We start from the raw sequence: 20,625 nt of genomic DNA, 5'->3' as shown, positions 1-20,625 counted from the left end.
TTGTAAACAGACAACACCTCTGTGTTCAATGTGCACAGCATTCTCAGTGGATTCCCTGCAGCTCTGTGGGGAGTGCATATGTAGAGTATAGTACTACTGTGTAACAAAGTAAACCTGAGACAGATGAAATTAAAGTTTTATACATACCTGGGGCTTCCTCCAGCCCCCTTCAGGATAATCAGTCCCTCGTTGTCCTCCTCCACCACCTGGATCTTCTGCTAGGAGTCCAGGTACTTGAGCCAGTCAGGCGTAGTGCGCATGCACACACTCCGCCGCCAGGAGCATACTACACCTGTGCAGCACTATTGCGCAGGTGCAGAATGTTCCTGGCTGTGGGAGCGGCATGCGACCGGACAGCGCTGACTGGCTGAATTACCAGGACTCATAGCAGAAGATCCGGGTGGTGGAGGACAGAGAGGGACTGATTAGCCTGAAGGGGGCTGGAGGAAGCCCCAGGTATGTATAAAACTTTACTTTTCATCCGTCTCAGTTACCCTTTAATTTGTAGTGACCAAACCAAATTTTAATAACATATCACATTATTTGATTTCATCAGCAAAGGGAGTGCATGCATTTGCATAAATCAGCATCAATGCAGAATTATTTCCATGTCATTGACCATCTCTATTAGTGACACAGCTACACATCAGGCTTTATTCTTACAGCATAGATGTTATTTAGTATATATAAGAGATTCCTGTGTACACATCATATATACAGTCACAATCAGATATGTATATCTGACCTTAAAAATACAGGGACTGCTTTATTGCAGCAGCACAAGTAACTAATTTTGATTGGTTTATTTCATTTTTGTGGACTAAGCTATTACTGTATATATACTGTATATATACATTATTTTTAATGACTAATATCTGAGAAATAGAACATTTTATCATATTTTCTATTTTAATTACAGTTACAAATTCATTAGGAGTCGGAGTCGGTGCATTTTTTCCCGACTCCGACTCCGACTCCAGGCACCCAAAATTGCCCGACTCCACGACTCCGACTCCACAGCCCTGATATATATATTATCTTTTTATTAAAATATATGGCAATAAACATGAATACTGATAAAGGGGTCTACATGAAAAGGGCGCCGGTAAAAAAGGGCGCCTCATGGAGCCCATATACATACCAACTTCGGCTACAAAAAAGGCGCCTGGTGTAGCCCATATAAAGTTTGGCTACAAAAAAGACGCTTGGTGCAGCCCATATAAAAACTTCGGCTACAAAAAAACCAAGGTGCCTGGTGTAGCCCATATAAAAACTTCGGCTAGAAAAAAACTCCGGGATGTGTTAATTACTATTCCCTCTCCAGGCCGCCATGGATAGTGGGGGAATGAAATAATTCGGCTTCCAGCGCTTGTAGCCCATATACAAACTTCGGGTAGAAAAAAACTCCGGGATGTGTTAATTACTATTCCCCCTCCAGGCCGCCATGGATAGTGGGGGAATGAAATAATTCGGCTTACAGTGCTTGTAGCCCATATAAAAACTTCGGCTACAAAAAAAGTCAATAATATGGGCTACAGAGGGGCACCTTACTGTAGCCGAAAAAAATATGGGCTACAAGGGGGAGCCTGCTTGTAGCCGAAAACCTTGTAGCCGAAAAAATATGGGCTACAAAGGGGAGCCCACTTGTAGCCTATATCAAAACTCGGGCGCCCTTTTCTACACCTTGTAGCCCATATTTCCAGAAATAACATTGATGTCTATGGCGGCGCCCTTTTCATACAGGCAGCTCGGGCGCCCTTTTCAACCGATCCCCTGATAAAGATATGTAAGTTGCTTGGTGCACTATTATGTTTTCTAAAAGCTCTCAAATCCTGTGAATCACACACAGTAAAAGATAAGAGCCTTTTAGGTCCTTTTACACTTAATCAGTTGGTCTCAGTTAGACTAAAAGAAAACTAATTTTCAAAGTATTGTCCATGTTTCCCTAGGCCTCAGTTCCCACTATGCACATTTTAACTGAAAGCTTTTTCACAATGCACTGAGAAAAAAAAAATGCATCCTAAGTGTAAAAGGACCCTTACTGTTATTATTTTCAAAAATTTCCAACACTCAACAAGGGAAATGTGGTCTGCTGTGTAACAGTTTGTCCTCCCGCATCTCCACACTCAGAACAGGAAAAGCAGCTTTTAGCTGATGTGAACTCTCTGGTGACCGACAAGTTCTGACCTTGATCTGACTGATTTCCCACACTCTGAACAATGATAGGCCCTCTCACGGGTGTGAACTCTCTGGTGAGTAACAAACTGTGACTTGATTCTGAAAGATTTCTCACACTGTGAACAAGGATAGGGCCTCTCGTGGGTGTGGACTCTCTGGTGGATAATAAGTTCTGATCTATTTTTGAATGCTGTACCACAATCAAAACAACGAAACCGCCTCTCAACTGTATGAATTCTCTGGTGATTAACAAGTTCTGATTTTGATTTGAACGATTTCCCACACTCAGAACAAGCAAAGGGCTTCTCGCCGGTGTGAACTCTCTGGTGAATCACAAGTTTTGACTTTACCCTGAAAGATTTCCCACACTCAGAACAAGGATACATCCTCTCATCAGTGTGGACTCTCTGGTGAATAACAAGTTTTGCCTTTGCTCTGAAGGATTTATCACACATGGAACAAGCATAGGGCCTCTCACCAGTGTGAACTCTCTGATGAATAACGAGTTTTGACTTTGCTCTGAATGATTTCTCGCACTCAGAACAAGCATAGGGCCTCTCATCAGTGTGAACTCTTTGGTGTTTAACATGGTCTGACTTTGCTCTGAATGATTTCCCACACTCGGAGCAGCCATAGGGCCTCTCACCAGTGTGAACTCTCTGGTGAATAACGAGATCTGAGTTTGTTCGGAAAGATTTCCCACATTCTGAACAAGGATAGGGCTTCTCTCCGGTGTGGACAGTCTGGTGTTTGAAAAGTTCTGGATTCGTTTTGAACGATTTCCCACACTCAGAACAAGTATAGGGCCTCTCACCAGTGTGCACTCTCTGGTGTGTAAGGAGTTCTGATTTACATCTAAAACATTTCCCACACTCTAAACATGCCACTGGTGACTTCTGCGAGTGTGATTTCTGGTGCACAGCAAGAGACGCTCGAGATTTACACAATTTGCTGCATTCAGGACATGGAAATCTCTGATTGTCTCTGAGCCAATCACAATGTGATGTTTCAGATGGAGAATCCTGCAGATTGGATGGAACTGGTGCGATATCAGCTCTCTGGCATGGCATATGCAATGCCACAGATTGTATTTTCTCATTTTTTGAAGTTGCGTTTCCTCCAATGTAATGTCTGTGATGGGAGCTTCCAGTAACAGGAGAACGTTGTGTGACACCATTATCATCAGCAGCATCATCTGGATGTGAAATAAGAGGTCCTTCCATGATGTTCCTGACATCGTGTTCCCCTACTGGAGAGAAAACAATACAGTTATATGCAAACTGCTGTTTCATATTTCGCAGTCAGAAGTCATGTATGTTGGTCTTATAGTCACCGGTGTCACTTAAATCTGTCATAAAACCGTCACAGCAACAATTATTATTATTATTGATCTATATAGCAAGCTCATGGTGAACTAGAACTCCTAGGAGTGTGTAAGGGGCTACAAAGGACCAAAATACCCTCTTACTTAAATGCTATGCAAAAGGTTTCAAGTCCTACCCCCATAGAGCCACATTAATCCATGCCATGCACTGGTGAGGATCAACCAATCTGAAACAGTCTGTATGCATGTTGGATTATTGTAGCTCTGTACAATTTCAAGCTGACACATCATTGCATTCCAGCAGTTCTGGAGGCGTGGTTAGCTTACAGGGACAACAAAGGGATGAATTGAATATTCAGTAGTGATGCTTTGTGGGAAACATCATATTCTCACTTCAACCTGCAATATTGCAAATACCTTCTGTTTTAAATTCAATGTAGAGAAAGAGGGTCTGCACTAAATGCTTTAACTGGCAGTAAATAAGCTGTGCACTTCTCAAGGTGTGCTCCCGCAACAGGTAAATCAGTGCAAAGTAGTAGAAGGCAGGCAAGGCATCAATCCTTGCCATTAAGATTTATTTAGGAATCAGCATACAGGACATACCAACCACGTAGGATGTACAAACACCAGCCTTACAGCCGTTTCACTGAAGTACTGCTTCCTCAGAGACCAAAGGTATACTTTGATTTACTTTTGATTTATATAGCGCCAGCATCTTCTGTGGCACTGTACAACAGCATACAGGGTATAACAATACAAAATAAACAATACAGCATTTAACAAAACAAGACAATCGCGGAGTACAACTGATACAATGAACAAATCAACTACAGATTTTTTCATAATGGTGGAAGATATACACACATATTACACAACATTGTGAGACAAAAGAGGAAGAGAGCCCTGGCTAAAAGGTCTTACAGTCTAAAGATTTAAGAGATAGGACAGTAGGTGAAGGGTAGCTGTGCATTCGATTGTAGAAATGGTGGCCAGTGGCCGAACTGTCCTAGGTAGGAGAGTATGCTTGCCTGAAGAGGGGCGTTTTCAGGCTGCGCCTAAAAAGAGTAAGTGTGGGTAAGAGGCGGATGTGTTGAGGGAGAGTGTTCCAGAGGAGGGGAAAGGATCAAGAGAAGTCTTGTAAGCAGGAGTGAGTAGAGGTGACTAGAGGAGAAGACAGGAGAATATGGTTAGTAGAGCGGATACTGCGTGTAGGATGGTATCTGGAAATAAGTTTATTTAGATAAGAAGGAGCAAGGTTGTGGAGAGCTTTGTAGGCGAGAGCGATTTTATATTGTATCCTTTGTATAACTGGCAGCCAGTAAAGGGATTGACAGAGGGGGATTGGGCAGGAGAAGTGGGAGGAGAGGTTGAAGAGTCGTGCAGCAGAGTTCATGATAGACTGTAGAGGGCTAAATGGTTGGCAGGGAGGCCGCAGAGGAGAGAGTTGCAATAGTCTAGTTGTGATAGGTAGCTGGTAATGTCCTATGTGAGAAGGTGGAGACTAGAGGAGGATGGTTTGTCAATGTGCGGTTTAAATGAAAGACTTGGGTCCAGTATTACACCTTGGCAGCAAGCCTGGGGGAAAGGCATTATTGAAATTCCATCAACAAAAGTAGTGAAATCAGGCAGGGCTTTTGAATTGTGAGGTGCTGAGATTACCATTTCAATTTTGTCCATATTGAGTTTTAGAAAATGGGAGGACATGAAGGAGGAGATTGCATTGAGATCAACAACTATGACACATTGCGGGAACAGTACAATAGTGACTTATGCAGGGGGATATGAAGGCAGATATATGTTTTTCCTTTGAAACAATGCAAATCCCTTGGTTGTCCTGCTGATCCTCTGCCTCATACACTTTCAGCCAACTGTAAAATCCTACCTTACGCCAGTTTACACTCAGATTCATCAGTGATGCAGCATCTTTACTGCTGGTAGGGTGAATCACTGTGGAATGTTTTTATCCCTCTCTTTGAAGTGAGCATGGACATCACATGATCTCCCAGAGTGCTCTGGGGTAGAAGGCTGCATGACATCATTGCCTAGGTGAAACATCACTGGAAGGGAAGTGCCACAAACCAACAGGCAATAACATATTGGGCCTGATGTCCTAAAGTCTGTTAATGTTGCTGTGTGCATTGAGCACATGGATATTTCACTGTTACTAGTGCAGGGGGAGCACCGGCCATTAACCCATAGGAGCCATGCACAATACTGGGTTAACGTGTGCGTTGCTATGGTAACACCATAGGGTGACTGTTAAGGGCTCTGCCTCTGACACAGTAGACCTGGGTTCAAATCTCAGCTCTTCCTGTTCAGTAAGCCAGCACCTATTCAGTAAGATGTTCTTGGGCGAGATTCCCTAACATTGCTACTGCCTACTGAGTGCGCTCTGGTGACTGTCCCGCAAGCGCTTTGAGTCAGATAGGAGATAAGCACTACACAAATACAGGAATTATTATTTATTATAATCTTAGCATGTTACCACGGTAATGCACGTGGTGCTATTGGGTTTACAATCAGTGCCTCCCCACTAATAACATGTGCCCTACCAACTTTACCATTTACCAACTTATGTCATTATTTTCTTTTAAGTTTGCAGTTACAGAAAACATGAGAATATTTCTGTGTTTGGAAGTAATTACTTACTTGTAATGATATCTACAGAATATTTCTCCTCTTTAACATTCTCCATCGTTTCTCTGCCCCTCATGGATTGCCGATCATTCCTTGCATATGTCTTCTCATCTATAATTGTCCCAGTCATGTTCCCCTCCTCTGAAGATAGATGATCGCCCCTCACCCATGCCTCTTCTTCTTCCTCTTTAATTGTCCTCCTCATGTCCCCCTCGTCTGCAGAATACTGATCATTTACCATATACGTCTCTTCTTCCTCTTTAACCTCAATTTTTATAGTGGTCAGTCCATCAACCTAAACTCACAACAAGATCAAAATACATTTTAACATAGAGCCTGCCAAAATGAGTTAGGATAGAAAAAAATAAGCTCATCTATTTTTCAGCGCTTATGAATCTTACACCTACCTGATAATGGTGAGGGATGGTGGGATCTTCCAGTGGACAATCCTGAGAATAAAGATGACCTATATGTCTCTCTGGTGGGTTCCTGTTACTGGATCCATCTGCAGGAAACACACACACTGACTGAATACATTGGCCCCAATTCACTAAGCTTATTTTTGTCTTTAACAGTGTTTCTGAGCTATTTCTAGTGTTATCACTGTGGTGATAAGGCATTTAGTATTCACTAAACAATTTACCTCAGGCAAACCTAAACTTAACTCTTCTGTCTTTAAAGGACAACGTAATGAGAGGGATAAAGAGGCTGACATATTTATTTGATTTTAAAGAATACCAGTTACTTGGCTATCCTGCTGATCCTCTGCCTCTAATTCATTTAGCCATAGACCCTGAACAAGCATGCAGCAGATCAGGTGTTTCAGACATTATTGTCAGACCTACCTGACAAGATTAGCTGCATGCTTGTTTCTGGTTGTGTTCACACACTACTGCAGGCAAATAGACCAGCAGGGATGTCAGACAACTGGTATTTCTTAAAAGGAAATAAATATGGCAGCCTCCATATTCTTCTCACTTCAGTTGTCCTTTAATTTAAGGAGAGATCTCTTAAGTTAATGTTTCAATCCTTAAAATAACTACAGAATTCTAAAGTTAAAGAAGATGTAAAAATAACTACAGAGGAGGTAACTTAAGAACTGAAGTGATAAAATAACTCTCTCACTGTAAAAAAACTTATCTCTACGCAAGCTTCTTTAGGCTGATTTAACACTGAAAATACCGATCGATGTGTGGTCGTTTCTCTTGCCTTATCTAAGGCAGGATCTTAGTGAATTGAGGCCTTTGTCTCTAGGGGCTTGATTCACTAACCGGCGCTAAGTGTTAGCGCCATAGCGCCAGTGTGAAAAGCCACTTAGTGCCCCATAAGTAGCTTTGCGCACACTAAAAGTCATGCAAAGTTACTTTACGCATAGCAGCGCTCAAAGCGCGCCAGTATTAGTGTGCAATAAAGTCACACTTGCTGCATTAATGCGCCGCTTCGGGGGCACCCGATGTGCTGTTTTCGTTTACAAGGCAGCGGTTGCGACGTTATCGTCGCACCACGCTGCGCGCACTTTGAACGTGACTATGCAAAATGTGTGGCCACTATCCACTTAACTCAGTGGTTTGCGCCCGCTGGGTGGTAAGGCTCACTAACCGGCTTAGAGCCGGTTAGTGAATCAAGCCCTATGTGTTTATCAGATGATGGAGGCAGGGGAAGGCGGATTTAGGTGGACCCTCCATACTTCTCTCTTTTTTTTAAAGGGAAAGAAAGACTCCTCTAACCCAGTGATGTGAGGTGCGTCTGATTCTCCATCATGATGTCCTTGTGTTCTTCTAAATACTGCCACTTTTCCGTGGAGAAACAGACAGGGACATTCTAACATTTCCTCTCAGTCACATGATTCTGGTTCCATTTCATCCTCATTGGTGTGGTCATGTGATCCGCACAGGACACTCCTCTCTGTAGATTGATAATAAAATGAGAATTATCTGAACTGTAATAAAAAAAGGTGTACACCGCTTCATTTCATAACTGCAATATATCTGCGCTGCAGAAGATGTCAGTTACATAAATACTTATTAATGATATGGAAGGTTTTAAAGGTGGCCATACACTGGTCGATTTGCCATCAGATCGACCAACAGATACATCCCTCTCTGATCGAATCCGAATCTGATCAGAGAGGGATCGTGTGGCTGCCTTTACTGCAAACAGATTGTGAATCGATTTCAGCAGGAAATCGATTCACCATCTGTGAAGCTGCTGCCGCCTCCCCCCACATACATTGTCTGGTCCGGCCGGCGCGAGTCCCCGGTCTCCGCTGTCTTCTTCTCTGCACTCGGCTCCTCCAGCTGCACTTCACTTCCTGCCCAGGGAAGTTTAAACAGTAGAGGGAGCTCTACTGTTTAAACTTCCTGTCCCTGACAGGAAGTAAGTGTAGCCAGCCGGAACCCAGCGGAGAAAGAGCAGCGGTGACAGCGGGGACTCGCGCCGGCCGGATCAGGTAATGTATTGCCACTAGCGTCGGTTGTCGGACATTCGACCGCTGCTATCGACGCACTCCCGACCCGCTGGCGATCAAGCAAAATCTTCCGCACGGACAGGAACGATGGAAACAATCGATTTCGGTCGGAAATTGATCATTTGGTCAGCGTTTGCGTATCGATTTCACAGCAGATTCAGTCACAGTGATCGAATCTGCTGTATATCGGTGGGAAAATCGTTAGGTGTATGGGCCGCTTAAGACTCCTCCTCAAAGGTCAGTCAGTGACACTAGTGAAGCAAATGCTCACCCCCAGCCAGCACCCTGCCAATTTATATTGATCTGCAGACAGCCAGTCAGCCAATGAAGTGCAATAGTATACACCCGTGTCTGCAGTACCAAATCTAGCAAGAGCTGTATACCTTCAGCAGAAAACAGGTGGGGTTCGATCACACATAATCTTAGACCATGTGAACAGTAGGCGGCACCATGTGCAGGTAAACCTCTCGCACCCCCTCCCTACACTATCCTGCATTTGCATACTAGAAGCTGCAAAATGGAAAAATATAGAAAATGGGCTTGTTTCAGACAAATAGCATGCCTTATCAAAGTTAACACACCTTATCAGAGTAGCATAGCGAGCACTACAAACTTATGCCTGCTAATTGGCAATGATGAGAGCTCCACTCGTCTTGCCCTGAGCCCCTGCGGGTTCGTAGCGCTCGCTATGCTACTCTGATAAGGCATGTTCACTTTGATAAGGCATGCTAACTTTGCTTAAGCATGATATTTGTCTTAGTGAATCAAGCCCTATGTATTCAGTCAGCCAGTGACATCATGGACTCCATAAACTGATGTGGAAGATTTCAGCACTACATAAATATACAGTACAAGTAGCAATAATAATGATGCAATAATGATAACACTAAACAGAGCCACAAAATGACACAGAAGATAAAAGCCCTGTAAAAATCCTTATTAATCATACGCAGGATGAACATTTTGGGCAGATTTGTATACCCCACAAACAGGTCATCAGTATACATTTTTGTTGATTGGATAATGGGGATAGATACAAAGAAGATGTACAAAGCTAACAAATCTACAGTTCAACTGATCAATGATATGATTTTGACTAAAACCTGATTGAGTGCAATGTGGGGCATTGATAGTTTCTCCCCCAAAGATTTTAAATCTTTGAATAACTATTTGTCAAATTGGGCTGTGATTAACAAACAGCTAACGCCCATAGGCGTCAGCAGGTCTTAAGTGGGTTACCATGGAAACGGCTGCTCGATCGAGCGGCCTTTCCATGTCAGTTCACGGAGGGTGTCTCCGTGAACAGCCGGAGAGCTGCCGATCGTGGCTCGCCGGCAAAATGTAAACACGCGGGGAAGAAATCCCAGCTGTTTACATCATACGGCTCTGCTGCGCAGCAGCGCCGTAAGGCAGACCGGCGATCCCCGGCCTCTGATTGCCTGGGGATCGCCGGCATCTGATAGGCGGAAGCCTATCCTTCAATGCGCAGGACGGAACTTCGTCCTGCGCATTACGGAGAGAGGGAGGGAGGGAGGTAAGGAGGCAGAGGGCGGAAATGGCTGCGGAGGGGGGCTTTGAGGAGCCCCCCCCGCAAAATGCAGATGGCTGGCGGCGATCAGACCCCCCCAGCAGGACATCCCCCTAGTGGGGAAAAAAAGGGGGGGGGGAAAGTCTGGTCGCCCTGGCTTCAAAGCGATCTCTGCCGTGGGCTGGAGAGCCCACGCAGCACAGATCGGGCCAGCATAGGCTGGTCCTTAAGTGGTTAACATGTACAGTGGCTTTACTTCTGCACTTTTAAAAGTCCCTGTTAAGTGGCAGTCTCAACTAACTGGCATGCCGGCAGTCTCAACTAACCGGCATGCCTGAGGGAATAATGGGGACTGTTTTCTGCAGTTTTGAGGCTTTTTAAAATACACACCAAGCTTCCAGCTACATCTAGCAGCCTTCCTGCAGCACCTAGTGGGCTCCCAGCTGCTTCTAGCGTGTGTGCGGGGAAGCTGGAGGCTGACAGGAGCCCGCTAGGTGCTGCAGGAAGGCTGCTAGACATCGCTGGAGGCTCAGTAAGTAATTGGGGGGGGGGATGGGGGTTGTGCTTCTTAGGCCAGTTGCTCAGGCAACCGGCAAACACCAGGCAATCCTCGCTGGTGCCGGATACTAGGGACTCTGCTCTGCTGTACTAAGCAAAGGGTGATCTTATGCACAGCCACACATGGGCCAGTTCACACTTAACCTCCTTAGCGGTAATCTCAAATCAGGTTCAGGACTGAAATCCGCAGCTCAGAGCCGTAATCCCGTGCCTAAGTGAGTTATATGCTGCGGGTGCTGCAGATTTCTCTGTAGTATGTTTTTATTTCTTGTTTTTAGGGTCTAAAAGCTTGTGAAAAAATTGCACAGCTTTTAGACCAGGCATGGGCAAACTTGGCCCTCCAGCTGTTAAGGAACTACAAGTCCCACAATGCATTGCAGGAGTCTGACAGCCACAGTCATGACTCATAAAGGCAAATGCATTGCGGGACTTGTAGTTCCGTAACAGCTGGAGGCCCGAGTTTGCCCATGCCTGTTTTAGACCCAATAGGCTTCATTCACTAAGACAAATAGAACGCCTTATCAAAGTTAACACACCTTATCAGAGTAGCATAGCAAACTTATGTCTGCTCATTGGCAATGACGAGAGCTCCACTCGTCCTGCCGAGTCCCTGCGGGTTCATAGCGCTCGCTATGCTACTCTGATAAGGCGTGTTAACTTTGATAAGGTGTGCTAACTTTTATAAGGCATGCTATTTGTCTTAGTGAATCTGGAAATATCATAACCAGGGCTGTGGAGTTGAAGTCGGAGGATTCATAAACTTATGAGACGGAGTTGGATGATTTTTGTACCGACTCCACAGCCCTGATCATAACGCCAGGGAGGGTAAAATGCAGTTAGAAAGCAGCAGCTTCTCATTCAACAGCCAATCAACCAGGAATCCTATATAATAAACAAAGGTTGTAATTATGCATAGACACACTGGTGGTTGTGGTGTGTGCGTGCAGGCTTTAGTGTGTGTACATGCAGACCTTGGGCGGTGGTAGCGTTCATACTGTAGGCGGTGGTTGTGGCATGTGCATGCAAGCTTTGGATGAAGGTGACATTCACGTAGGTGTCGATAGTCATGTGACTGCGCAGGTCCGTCATTTAGTATATAGGATTACTGGCGATAATCTATTTTAGAGGACCCAGCAGGAAACTTCATAGGGAAATCTCATTAATGTGAATGGCTGGACAGCATCCTCTGCAACTTTTAGGTTTCAGATAGGTTGCAGTAAACTCCGCCCACACTATTTAACCAATCACAACGCTTTGTACTGCAGAGGCTGCTGTGATTGGAGAACTGTTCCCTAAGAGGTTTCCTGCTGGGTCCCCTCAACTACAATAATACCAGATCATTTGGACATTTAAAAAAGATGTATATACAAATATGAAGTACTCCTATCAAATGTATATGCACCAAGGGATACTTGGAGATGGCGCTACTCTACAGTAGGAGTTGTCTTGGCCACGGCAGGCATTACTGAAGTGGTACTTAAAAGGAACCTTAACTTAGAGAGAAACTTTTAAACAATACCACCAGGGCTGTGGAGTCGGAGTCGGGGCAATTTTGGGTGCCTGGAGTCGGAGTCGGGAAAAAATGCACCGACTGACTCCTAATGAATTTAAACTGTAATTAAAATAGAAAATATGCTAGAATGTTCTATTTCTCAGATAATAGTCATCATAAATAATTTATATACATACAGTAATAGCTGTGCTTAGTCCACAAAAATGAAATAAACCAATCAAAATTAGTTACTTGTGCTGCTTCAATAAAGCAGTCCCCGTATTTTTAAAGTCAGATATGCACTTCTGATTGTGACTGTATATATGATGTGTACACAGGAATCTCTTATATATACGAAATAACATCTATGCTGTAAGTATAAAGCCTGATGTGTAGCCGTGTCACTAATAGAGATGGTCAATGAGATGGAAATAATTCTGCATTGATTCTGATTTATGCAAATGTACGCACTCTCTTTGCTCATGAAATTAAATAATTTGATATGTTGTTAAAATTTGGTTTGGTGACTACAAATTAAATGGTATCTGAGAAGCATGAAAAGAAAAGTTTTATACATACCTGGGGCTTCCTCCAGCCCCCTTCAGGCTAATCAGTCCCTCGCTGTCCTCCTCCACCACCTCGATCTTCTGATATGAGTCCTGGTAATTCAGCCAATCAGCGCAGTCCGGCCGCATGCCGCACCTACAGCCAGGAGCATTCTGCACCTGCGCAATAGTGCTGCGCAGGTGTAGTACGCTCCCAGCGGCGGAGTGTGTGCATGCACACTACGCCAGACTGGCTCAAGTACCTGGACTCATAGCAGAAGATCCAGGTTGCGGAGGAGGACAGCGAGGGACTGATTAGCCTGAAGGGGGCTGGAGGAAGCCCTAGGTATGTATAAAACTTTAATTTCATCTGTCTCAGGTTTACTTTGTTACACAGTAGTACTATACTCTACATATTCACTCTCCACAGAGCTGCAAGGAATCCACTGAGAATGTTGTGCACATTGAACACAGAGGGGTTGTCTATCACCCATAAACCTGGTTCAGATTGTGCATGAAGAATGTGTAATAGAGGAAGAATCTCCTTATTCCCTGCAGAGAATCACTCTTACATGTACCCACAGTCACATTGCCTAGGGCCTGATCCATGTTCAGATGTCTAATAGAGAAAGAATTGCCTCATTCTCCTGCAGAGTACCTGCACATCACTCTTACATGTACCCACAGTTACATTGCCTAGGGCCTGATAGATGTTCTTTGTTCCGGTCTGTACCTTTTACAAGTACTCTTACCAAGGACTAGCTTTAGTCTATGACTAAAGGGAATAAATATGGCAGTCTCCATATCCTTCTCACTTCAGTTGTCTTTTAAAATTCCTAAAGCGTTAGCAGTTAAGAGACAAATTTCATGTTACATACTTTCAATCAACAAGATTGTAATATGCAAATTAGAAGAGTCGGTGGAATCCTAAACTGAGGAGTCGGAGTCGGTGGATTTTTGTACCGACTCCACACCCCTGGTTTCCAAGCAGTCCTGCTGATCTCTTTGGCTGCAGTAGTGGCTGAATCACACACATCTGAAACAAGCATGCAGCTAATCCCATCAGACTTAAAGGACAACTGAAGTGAGAGGAATATGGGGGCTGTCATATTTTTTTTTCCTGCTAAACAATAATGGTTGCCTGGCAGCCCTACTGATATATTTAGTTGCAGTAGTGTCTGACTCACGCCAGAAACAAGCATGCAGCTAATCTTGTCAGATCTGACAATAATGTCAGAAAGGGCTGAGACACACCAGAAAAGCTCCCCAAGCGCTAGAGGTTTCAAAAGCTTTTCCCAATGTAATGCTATGGGAGTTTTTTTTTACAAAACCTCATCGCTCCAGTGTGCATAGACACATAGGATAACATTAGCAGGTTTCAAAAACTCAAAACGCTCAGAACAACTCCTCTGGTGTGCCTCAGGCCAAACACCTGATCTGCATATGCTTGTTCAGGGTTTATGGCTAAAAGTATTAAAGGCAGAGGATCAGCAGGACACCCAGGCAATCTGCATTAATTAAAAGGAAATAAATATGGCAGCCTCCACATCCCTCTCACTTCAGTTGCCCTTTCAGTCAGAGCACCTGATCTGCATGCTTGTTGAGGGGCTGTGTGGGGGGGGGGGGGGGGGAGAGAGAGAGAGAGAGAGAGAGAGAGAGAGAGAGAGAGAGAGAGAGAGAGAGAGAGAGAGAGAGAGAGAGAGAGAGAGAGAGAGAGAGAGAGAGAGAGAGAGAGAGAGAGAGAGAGAGAGAAACAAGCTGTGTCACTCAGAGGAAAAGCAACAAGCAGCAGCAGCCAGCTCCAGCCAACCAACAGATCCTAACACCAGCAGAGAGTAACCCCAGAACTGACCAAACCTGCAGAAAACAAGGTAAGGGCATTTCTGCTGAATATTACTTATAGAAATAGGAAAAAGTTTATCAAGGGATTCACAATGGAAACCATATTAGAGCCAGCAGATCAAAAGGCAAGCCAGGATGCAGATAAGCCCAGCACATCTAGCAGCAGGAGGTCTGGCACTCGGGAGATTGTTTACTCTCCTGGCAATAAAAGCAATGATGCAAAGAAAGAAGAAAGACTGAAGCTAACTAAAAGCATGCCAGAGACCCTGTTTGCTGACTATTCCTCTAACCCTAGAGTAAGAACAAACCTGATATTTTTTACACATGACACCCAAGCTTGGCATACTGCCATCTGTGAAAAATTTGAAAAAAGCATTAAAAAAAATGGCATCACGAATGGGAGACAAATCAGAATAAAAGACAAGGAGGACCCAGAGGTTACTACACTTACAGTAACTGTATACCACAATGGCAGTGTCTTGATCCAGGGGGCAGAACGTTACTTAAATATTTTCGAAAAGAGTTATCCTGATATTGAAAGACTTGCAATTAACTTTAAAGAAAACCAGACAAACTCTGTCAACACAAACAATGGTCGTAAATCATCTGCAAGGACTGCTCCTAGAGAGAAGGCTGAAGACCAATCTCCAAAACAACAGCCCCTCTCCAGAGACCAGACACCAGGCTTCTCACACCCCTCCCTGGAGACTCTCAGAGAAAGTCTGTCCCAATTAGAAAGGGACTTCACCCTTTTCAGGGAAGAAAGGAAAAGCAGCCAAGGTGTGAAAAATGCAAATGATCAACTGAGAGAAGAAATAGCCAGGATGAAAGCTGAGCACACTGCAGCCTTGCATGATATCAACATTTCCCTACAAAAACTACAGGAGGAAAACTCACAACTTAAAGAGGAGATCAGGAAATTAAAAATATTAAAACAGCCACAAAAGTTAGAGGAGACAACAAAAAGCACAAAGGCCCCCACAAAACCTATGCCGACCAAAGACAGTGCTCCGCACATCACACAGGATACAATAATCACCCAAGAGACTAGTGACAATCACAGCCATCCAGCCCCCTCTCCAAATACTGCCAACACAGCCTCATCCAACAACCCACAGCCCAAGCCTAAACACCAAGCAAATCGCTCCTATAAACATCGCAGTCCTGACATTGTGCTGGTTATAGACTCTAATGGAAAATACCTGGACATAAGAAGACTCTTTCCAGGGATGCATGCCATCAAAATCATCACTTCAACTATTGAACAAGTAACACAGGTCATTAATGAGCCTTATTTCACCGACCCAAAACATCTCATCCTGCACACCGGCACCAATGACATTATACAAGAAAACACCACAGACCAAGAAACCATCACATACAAACTGTCACAACTGGTTAAAAGGGCACAGCAGAAATTCCCCAGCACAAAGATTATCCTCTCTTCCCTGCTCCCAAGAAGAGACATTCCTCACCAGACAATTACACAGATCAATGCAGAGCTGGCCTCCAGTCTCAGATCCTCACCAGACATACAACTGGCACAGCACACCACAATCACAACCGACCATCTGTACAACAACAAGCACCTTGACAAACAAGGAGTCAGCCGCCTAGCAAAGGAACTAAAGGACATGGTGCTAAGTAGACCCCAGAGACTCCAAGAAAGCCCCAACTCAACAATCAGACAGCAAACCACAATGTCCCAACACCAGAGAGAGAGCCCACAAGCATGGAAAACATGTAGGAAACCGCCTGCCCCACAATGGCAACACAAAGCGACAGAGGGTAGCATCATGGCGGAAATCAGAACTTTGCTTATCAATATACAAAGCAGATTGAGGTGACACCCACAACAGTGTCCACCCTCCCCCTGAAAATACTGAGTCCTATGAAAATTTCTGCTCATTACAAGGTAAACCGACTCAAAATGATATCCCTTATCATCAGTAGCTGGAACATCCAAGGGCTGAACGCCTCAGCTTTTGGATCCAAAACAAATGATCCAGACTTTAAAAAGAGACTTGAAAACATTGATATCCAAATCCTCCTGGAGACATGGACCCGGGCAGAGGATGAATCTTTCGTACCCATGGGGTACTGGGAATTCTCCATATCTGCCCAGAAAAACAGGAACATTAAACAGGGCCGCCGTTCAGGAGGCATACTAATCTGGTATAAGGAGGAGCTCACAGAGCACATCAAAGCAATCAAACGAGGAGACAGCCACATCTGGATCAAAATAAACAGCTCCATCCTCACCTCTCAGTCTGACATGTACCTGTGTGCAGCATACATCCCCCCAACAGAGTCCCCTTACTACAAACCTGACATCTATGAGGTCCTACAAAGAGAAGCCAGCCACTTCCAGTCTCAGGGCAGAGTGCTCATCTATGGAGACCTCAACGCTAGAACAGGCACAGAGAAGGACTATCTGACCTCTGAGGGAAACACATACATACTTGGAGGAGAGAGCTACTACCAGGAACCAATGCAGACAGCAAGAAACAGCTATGACAAGACAGTAAACAAAAGTGGGAAATCCCTGTTGAACCTGTGCCGGAGCCTCGGCCTATACATAATGAATGGGCGAACCAGGGGTGACTCTCTTGGGAGATTTACTATGAACTCACATGTAGGCAGCAGTGTGGTAGATTATGCTGTCACAGACACAGACCCCATAAACATCAATGCCCTCATAGTCACCCCTGAAACACACCTGTCAGACCACAACCAAATCCTGCTGTACCTGAAATCCACCGATAAACCAACCACACAGCAACCTCACCAGAACGGTCTCTACAAGCTGCCACCATCCTTCAAATGGCCCAAAGAGTCTGCCATCAAATTCACCAACATGACCAACACTGCCAAAATCCAAGAACTGCTGACAAACTTTCATACCAACCTATATGAACTGAACAAACAAGGTGTCAACCATGCAGTGAAGGACTTCAGCAACATCTTATATAACATGGCAGTAATCGCCGGCCTCAAGCAGACCAACTTTAAGAGATCCACAAATAAACAGTCCCAAAAATGGTTTGACAGTGAGTGCAAGGCTCTACGTAATTCTCTAAGGGCAGCCTCTAACCAAAAGCACAGAGACCCCAACAACCAGGACCTAAGGGAAGCCCATGACCACCTACAGAGACAATACAAAGACACCCTCAGGCGGAAAAAACAGAGCCACATCTCCCACAAACTCCAACAGCTGGAGGACTCCCTCCAAGACAACTCATTCTGGGAGACCTGGAACCACATTGGGACAAAGCCCAAGAAAAGCCCTCTCCACATCCAAAATGGCCACATCTGGCTCCACTACTTCAGGGACCTCTACAAAGACATCCCAGAAAATGCCCAAACCCCGGAACAGAAACAAATAGCCGCAAAGCTGAAGGACATGGAGGAGACAATCAAGGACTTCCAAAACCCCCTGGATACACCAATCACGATGGAGGAAATAAGAGAAAGAACAAAGCTGATAAAATGTAAGAAGGCTAGCGGTACCGATGGCATCCTGCCAGAGATGATCAAATACAGCCCCCCGGACATACATGAGGCACTCGCAAGACTATTCAACCTTATCCTGAGTGCGGGCTCCTTTCCTCAGGCCTGGAGTGAAGGCCTCATAACACCCATCTACAAGAATGGGGACAGATATGATCCAGCAAACTACAGAGGAATCTGTGTCAGCAGTACACTGGGGAAACTGTTTAACAGCATCATCAATAAAAGGATCCTCTCCTTCCTCACACAGCAGGACGTACTCAGCAAAAGCCAAGCTGGGTTCATGCCAAACCACCGCACAACCGACCACATCTACACACTGCACAGCCTTATCAAGACTCATGTCCACAGCTCACGTGGCAAAATACACGCTTGCTTTGTGGATTTTAAGAAGGCGTTTGACTCGGTGTGGCACCCAGGCCTTTTCCTAAAACTCCTAGAGAGCGGAATAGGAGGTAGAATCTATGATGTCATCAAGAGTTCATATACTGGGAACCAATGCAGTGTGAAAGTGGACGGGAAGAGAAGCGCGTTCTTCAAGCAGGGTCGAGGAGTCAGGCAGGGCTGCAGTTTGAGCCCAACGCTCTTTAACATATTTATTAACCAACTGGCTGTAGCCCTGGAATCCTCCCCAGCACCAGGCCTCCTCTTGCATGACCACGAGGTGAAGTTCCTGCTGTATGCAGATGATCTCCTGCTGCTCTCCCCAACAGAAAGGGGCCTACAGGACAGCCTGGCAGTACTGGAGAGTTTCTGCACCACATGGGCACTGCCCATCAACCCAAAGAAGACAAAAGTGATGGTGTTCCAGAGAAAAAATCTAAAAATGCCCACCTCCTCATTTATATTAAATGGCTGCCCACTGGAGACCACAAACAGTTACACCTACCTGGGGCTGGAAATTAACCAAACTGGGAGCTTTAAACCAGCAGTAGAGGCCCTGAAGGAAAAAGCCTGCAGAACGTTTTATGCCATCAGAAGGCAACTTTACCACCTAAAACCACCGGTGAGAGTCTGGGTAAAGATATTCAACAGCATCATCACCCCAATCCTGCTCTATAGCAGTGAGGTATGGGGCCCGGTCACCTACCCTGACCAATCAAAATGGGACTCCAGCCCAACAGAAATCTTCCATCTAGAGTTCTGCAAGTATCTTCTCCAAGTCCATCGCAGCACTTCGAACTCAGCTTGCCGGGCAGAGCTAGGCAGATTCCCACTATGGCTGACTATCCAGCAGAGGGCGCTCTCATATTGGGCGCATATACAGAGCAGCAACCCCAGCACTTACCACCATAAAGCCTCACTGAGCCAGGGTGGGGAGGCCATACCACGCTCTCTGAAACAAAACGTCAAGAGCCAGCCCAGCCAAGACCACCAACACAGGCTGACAAAAGCCCAAATAAAAGGAATGATAGAAAGCTGCAAGGACCGATACATAGAGGAATGGAGAAGTGACATAAAGAACTCCCAGAAACTCACTATCTACCAATCACTACAGAGGGAGTACACAATGGCCCCATATCTGGAGAGGCTACACCACCACAAAGATAGACAGGCCTTGAGCCTGTACCGTCTGAGTGCCCACAACCTGGAGATAGAGACAGGACGACACAGACAGACATGGAAGCCCCGGGAGGAGAGACTGTGCAGGCAATGTGACCAGGGGGTCCTGGAGGATGAGGCCCACTTCCTGCTACACTGCAGCAAATATACACCGTTGAGGACCGCCCATTTCCAAAGACTCTCCGCCCACATTGCAGATTTCACCTCCACAGATGAGGAGAGGAAACTCTACATCATACTGGGGGAAGAGGAAGAAACTGTGCAAATAGCTGCCCGGTATGTCACGGCCTGCCACCAACTGAGAGGAACATGATAACACATGGACTGTATAACCCCATACTCCCCTCCCCTATGGACTGTATGCCTATACCCCGCTCCCCTATGGACTATATACCCCATCCCCCCATACCATCCCGTACATCCTCCTATGGACTGTATACCCATGTCCTTCCCTTATTCCCACAATCCCCCCCCCCGCCCACATTAATGTTCTATTTTGCTTTGGCAATGCTAAATGTATTTGGTCCTGCCAATAAAGCTTTTTTGGATTTGGATTTGGATTTGGAGAGAGAGAGAGAGGATCAGCAGGAGAGTCGGGTAACTTGTATTATTTTAAAAGGAAAAATCCATATCCTTCTCAGTTTAGGTTCCCTTTAAAATAATGTTGATAAACACTGCTCTATATGACTGATCTCTGTATGGAAGATGTGTGTGTGCTGGAGGTTGTCGTAAAGCCCACTCCTCTGTCATGCCACAACAAACACCACATTTCTGTCGCAAAAAAAGGAAATTATATACATGGGTAGCAGCTGCTTGTCATTCTAGGGGGAGACACAGGTGGATAACTGTGTGTAAATACGAAATAATAAGTAAGGTACAATGTTACCTTCTCTGCTGATGCCAAATCTAGAGAAGTCTGTCCTCTCTACTCCCCGACCCAAATCTCACTTCCTGTCTATGCGTTCCACCTACCTAGGAACT

The 20,625-nt window shown here is 45.1% G+C and overlaps 1 protein-coding gene and 1 long non-coding RNA gene across 2 annotated transcripts in view; one reads left to right on the top strand and one right to left on the bottom strand.

The window, feature by feature from the left end:
- The window catches only part of LOC137534827 (uncharacterized), a 42,469-nt gene that overhangs the window by 21,666 nt on the left and 178 nt on the right, over positions 1–20,625 (top strand). The window lies entirely within an intron of this gene.
- LOC137534818 (zinc finger protein 3-like) lies at positions 1,026–20,596 on the bottom strand. The gene is made up of 5 exons (XM_068256474.1): positions 20,531–20,596; positions 7,867–8,044; positions 6,547–6,644; positions 6,152–6,434; positions 1,026–3,427 (listed from the first exon to the last, which is right to left on the bottom strand). Exons 2-5 carry the CDS (start codon positions 7,898–7,900, stop codon positions 2,148–2,150), a joined length of 1,695 nt encoding a protein of 564 aa, XP_068112575.1. The 5' UTR covers positions 7,901–8,044; positions 20,531–20,596; the 3' UTR covers positions 1,026–2,147.

The sequence above is a fragment of the Hyperolius riggenbachi genome, chromosome 10, assembly GCF_040937935.1.
Source record: "Hyperolius riggenbachi isolate aHypRig1 chromosome 10, aHypRig1.pri, whole genome shotgun sequence".
NCBI classification, from domain to species: Eukaryota; Metazoa; Chordata; class Amphibia; order Anura; family Hyperoliidae; genus Hyperolius; species Hyperolius riggenbachi.
The sequence above is the reverse complement of the archived record's forward strand: the minus strand, read 5'-3'. Positions and strand labels throughout refer to the sequence as shown.

Coding starts and splice junctions, on each gene's coding strand:
- LOC137534818 (XM_068256474.1), bottom strand. CDS start 7,900: ATGATGGAGAATCAGACGCACCTCACATCACTGG. Junction 6,645..7,866: donor GACGCACCTCACATCACTGG/GTTAGAGGAGTC, acceptor TGTTTCCTGCAG/ATGGATCCAGTAACAGGAAC. Junction 3,428..6,151: donor TTCTGTAGATATCATTACAA/GTAAGTAATTAC, acceptor TTTTCTCTCCAG/TAGGGGAACACGATGTCAGG.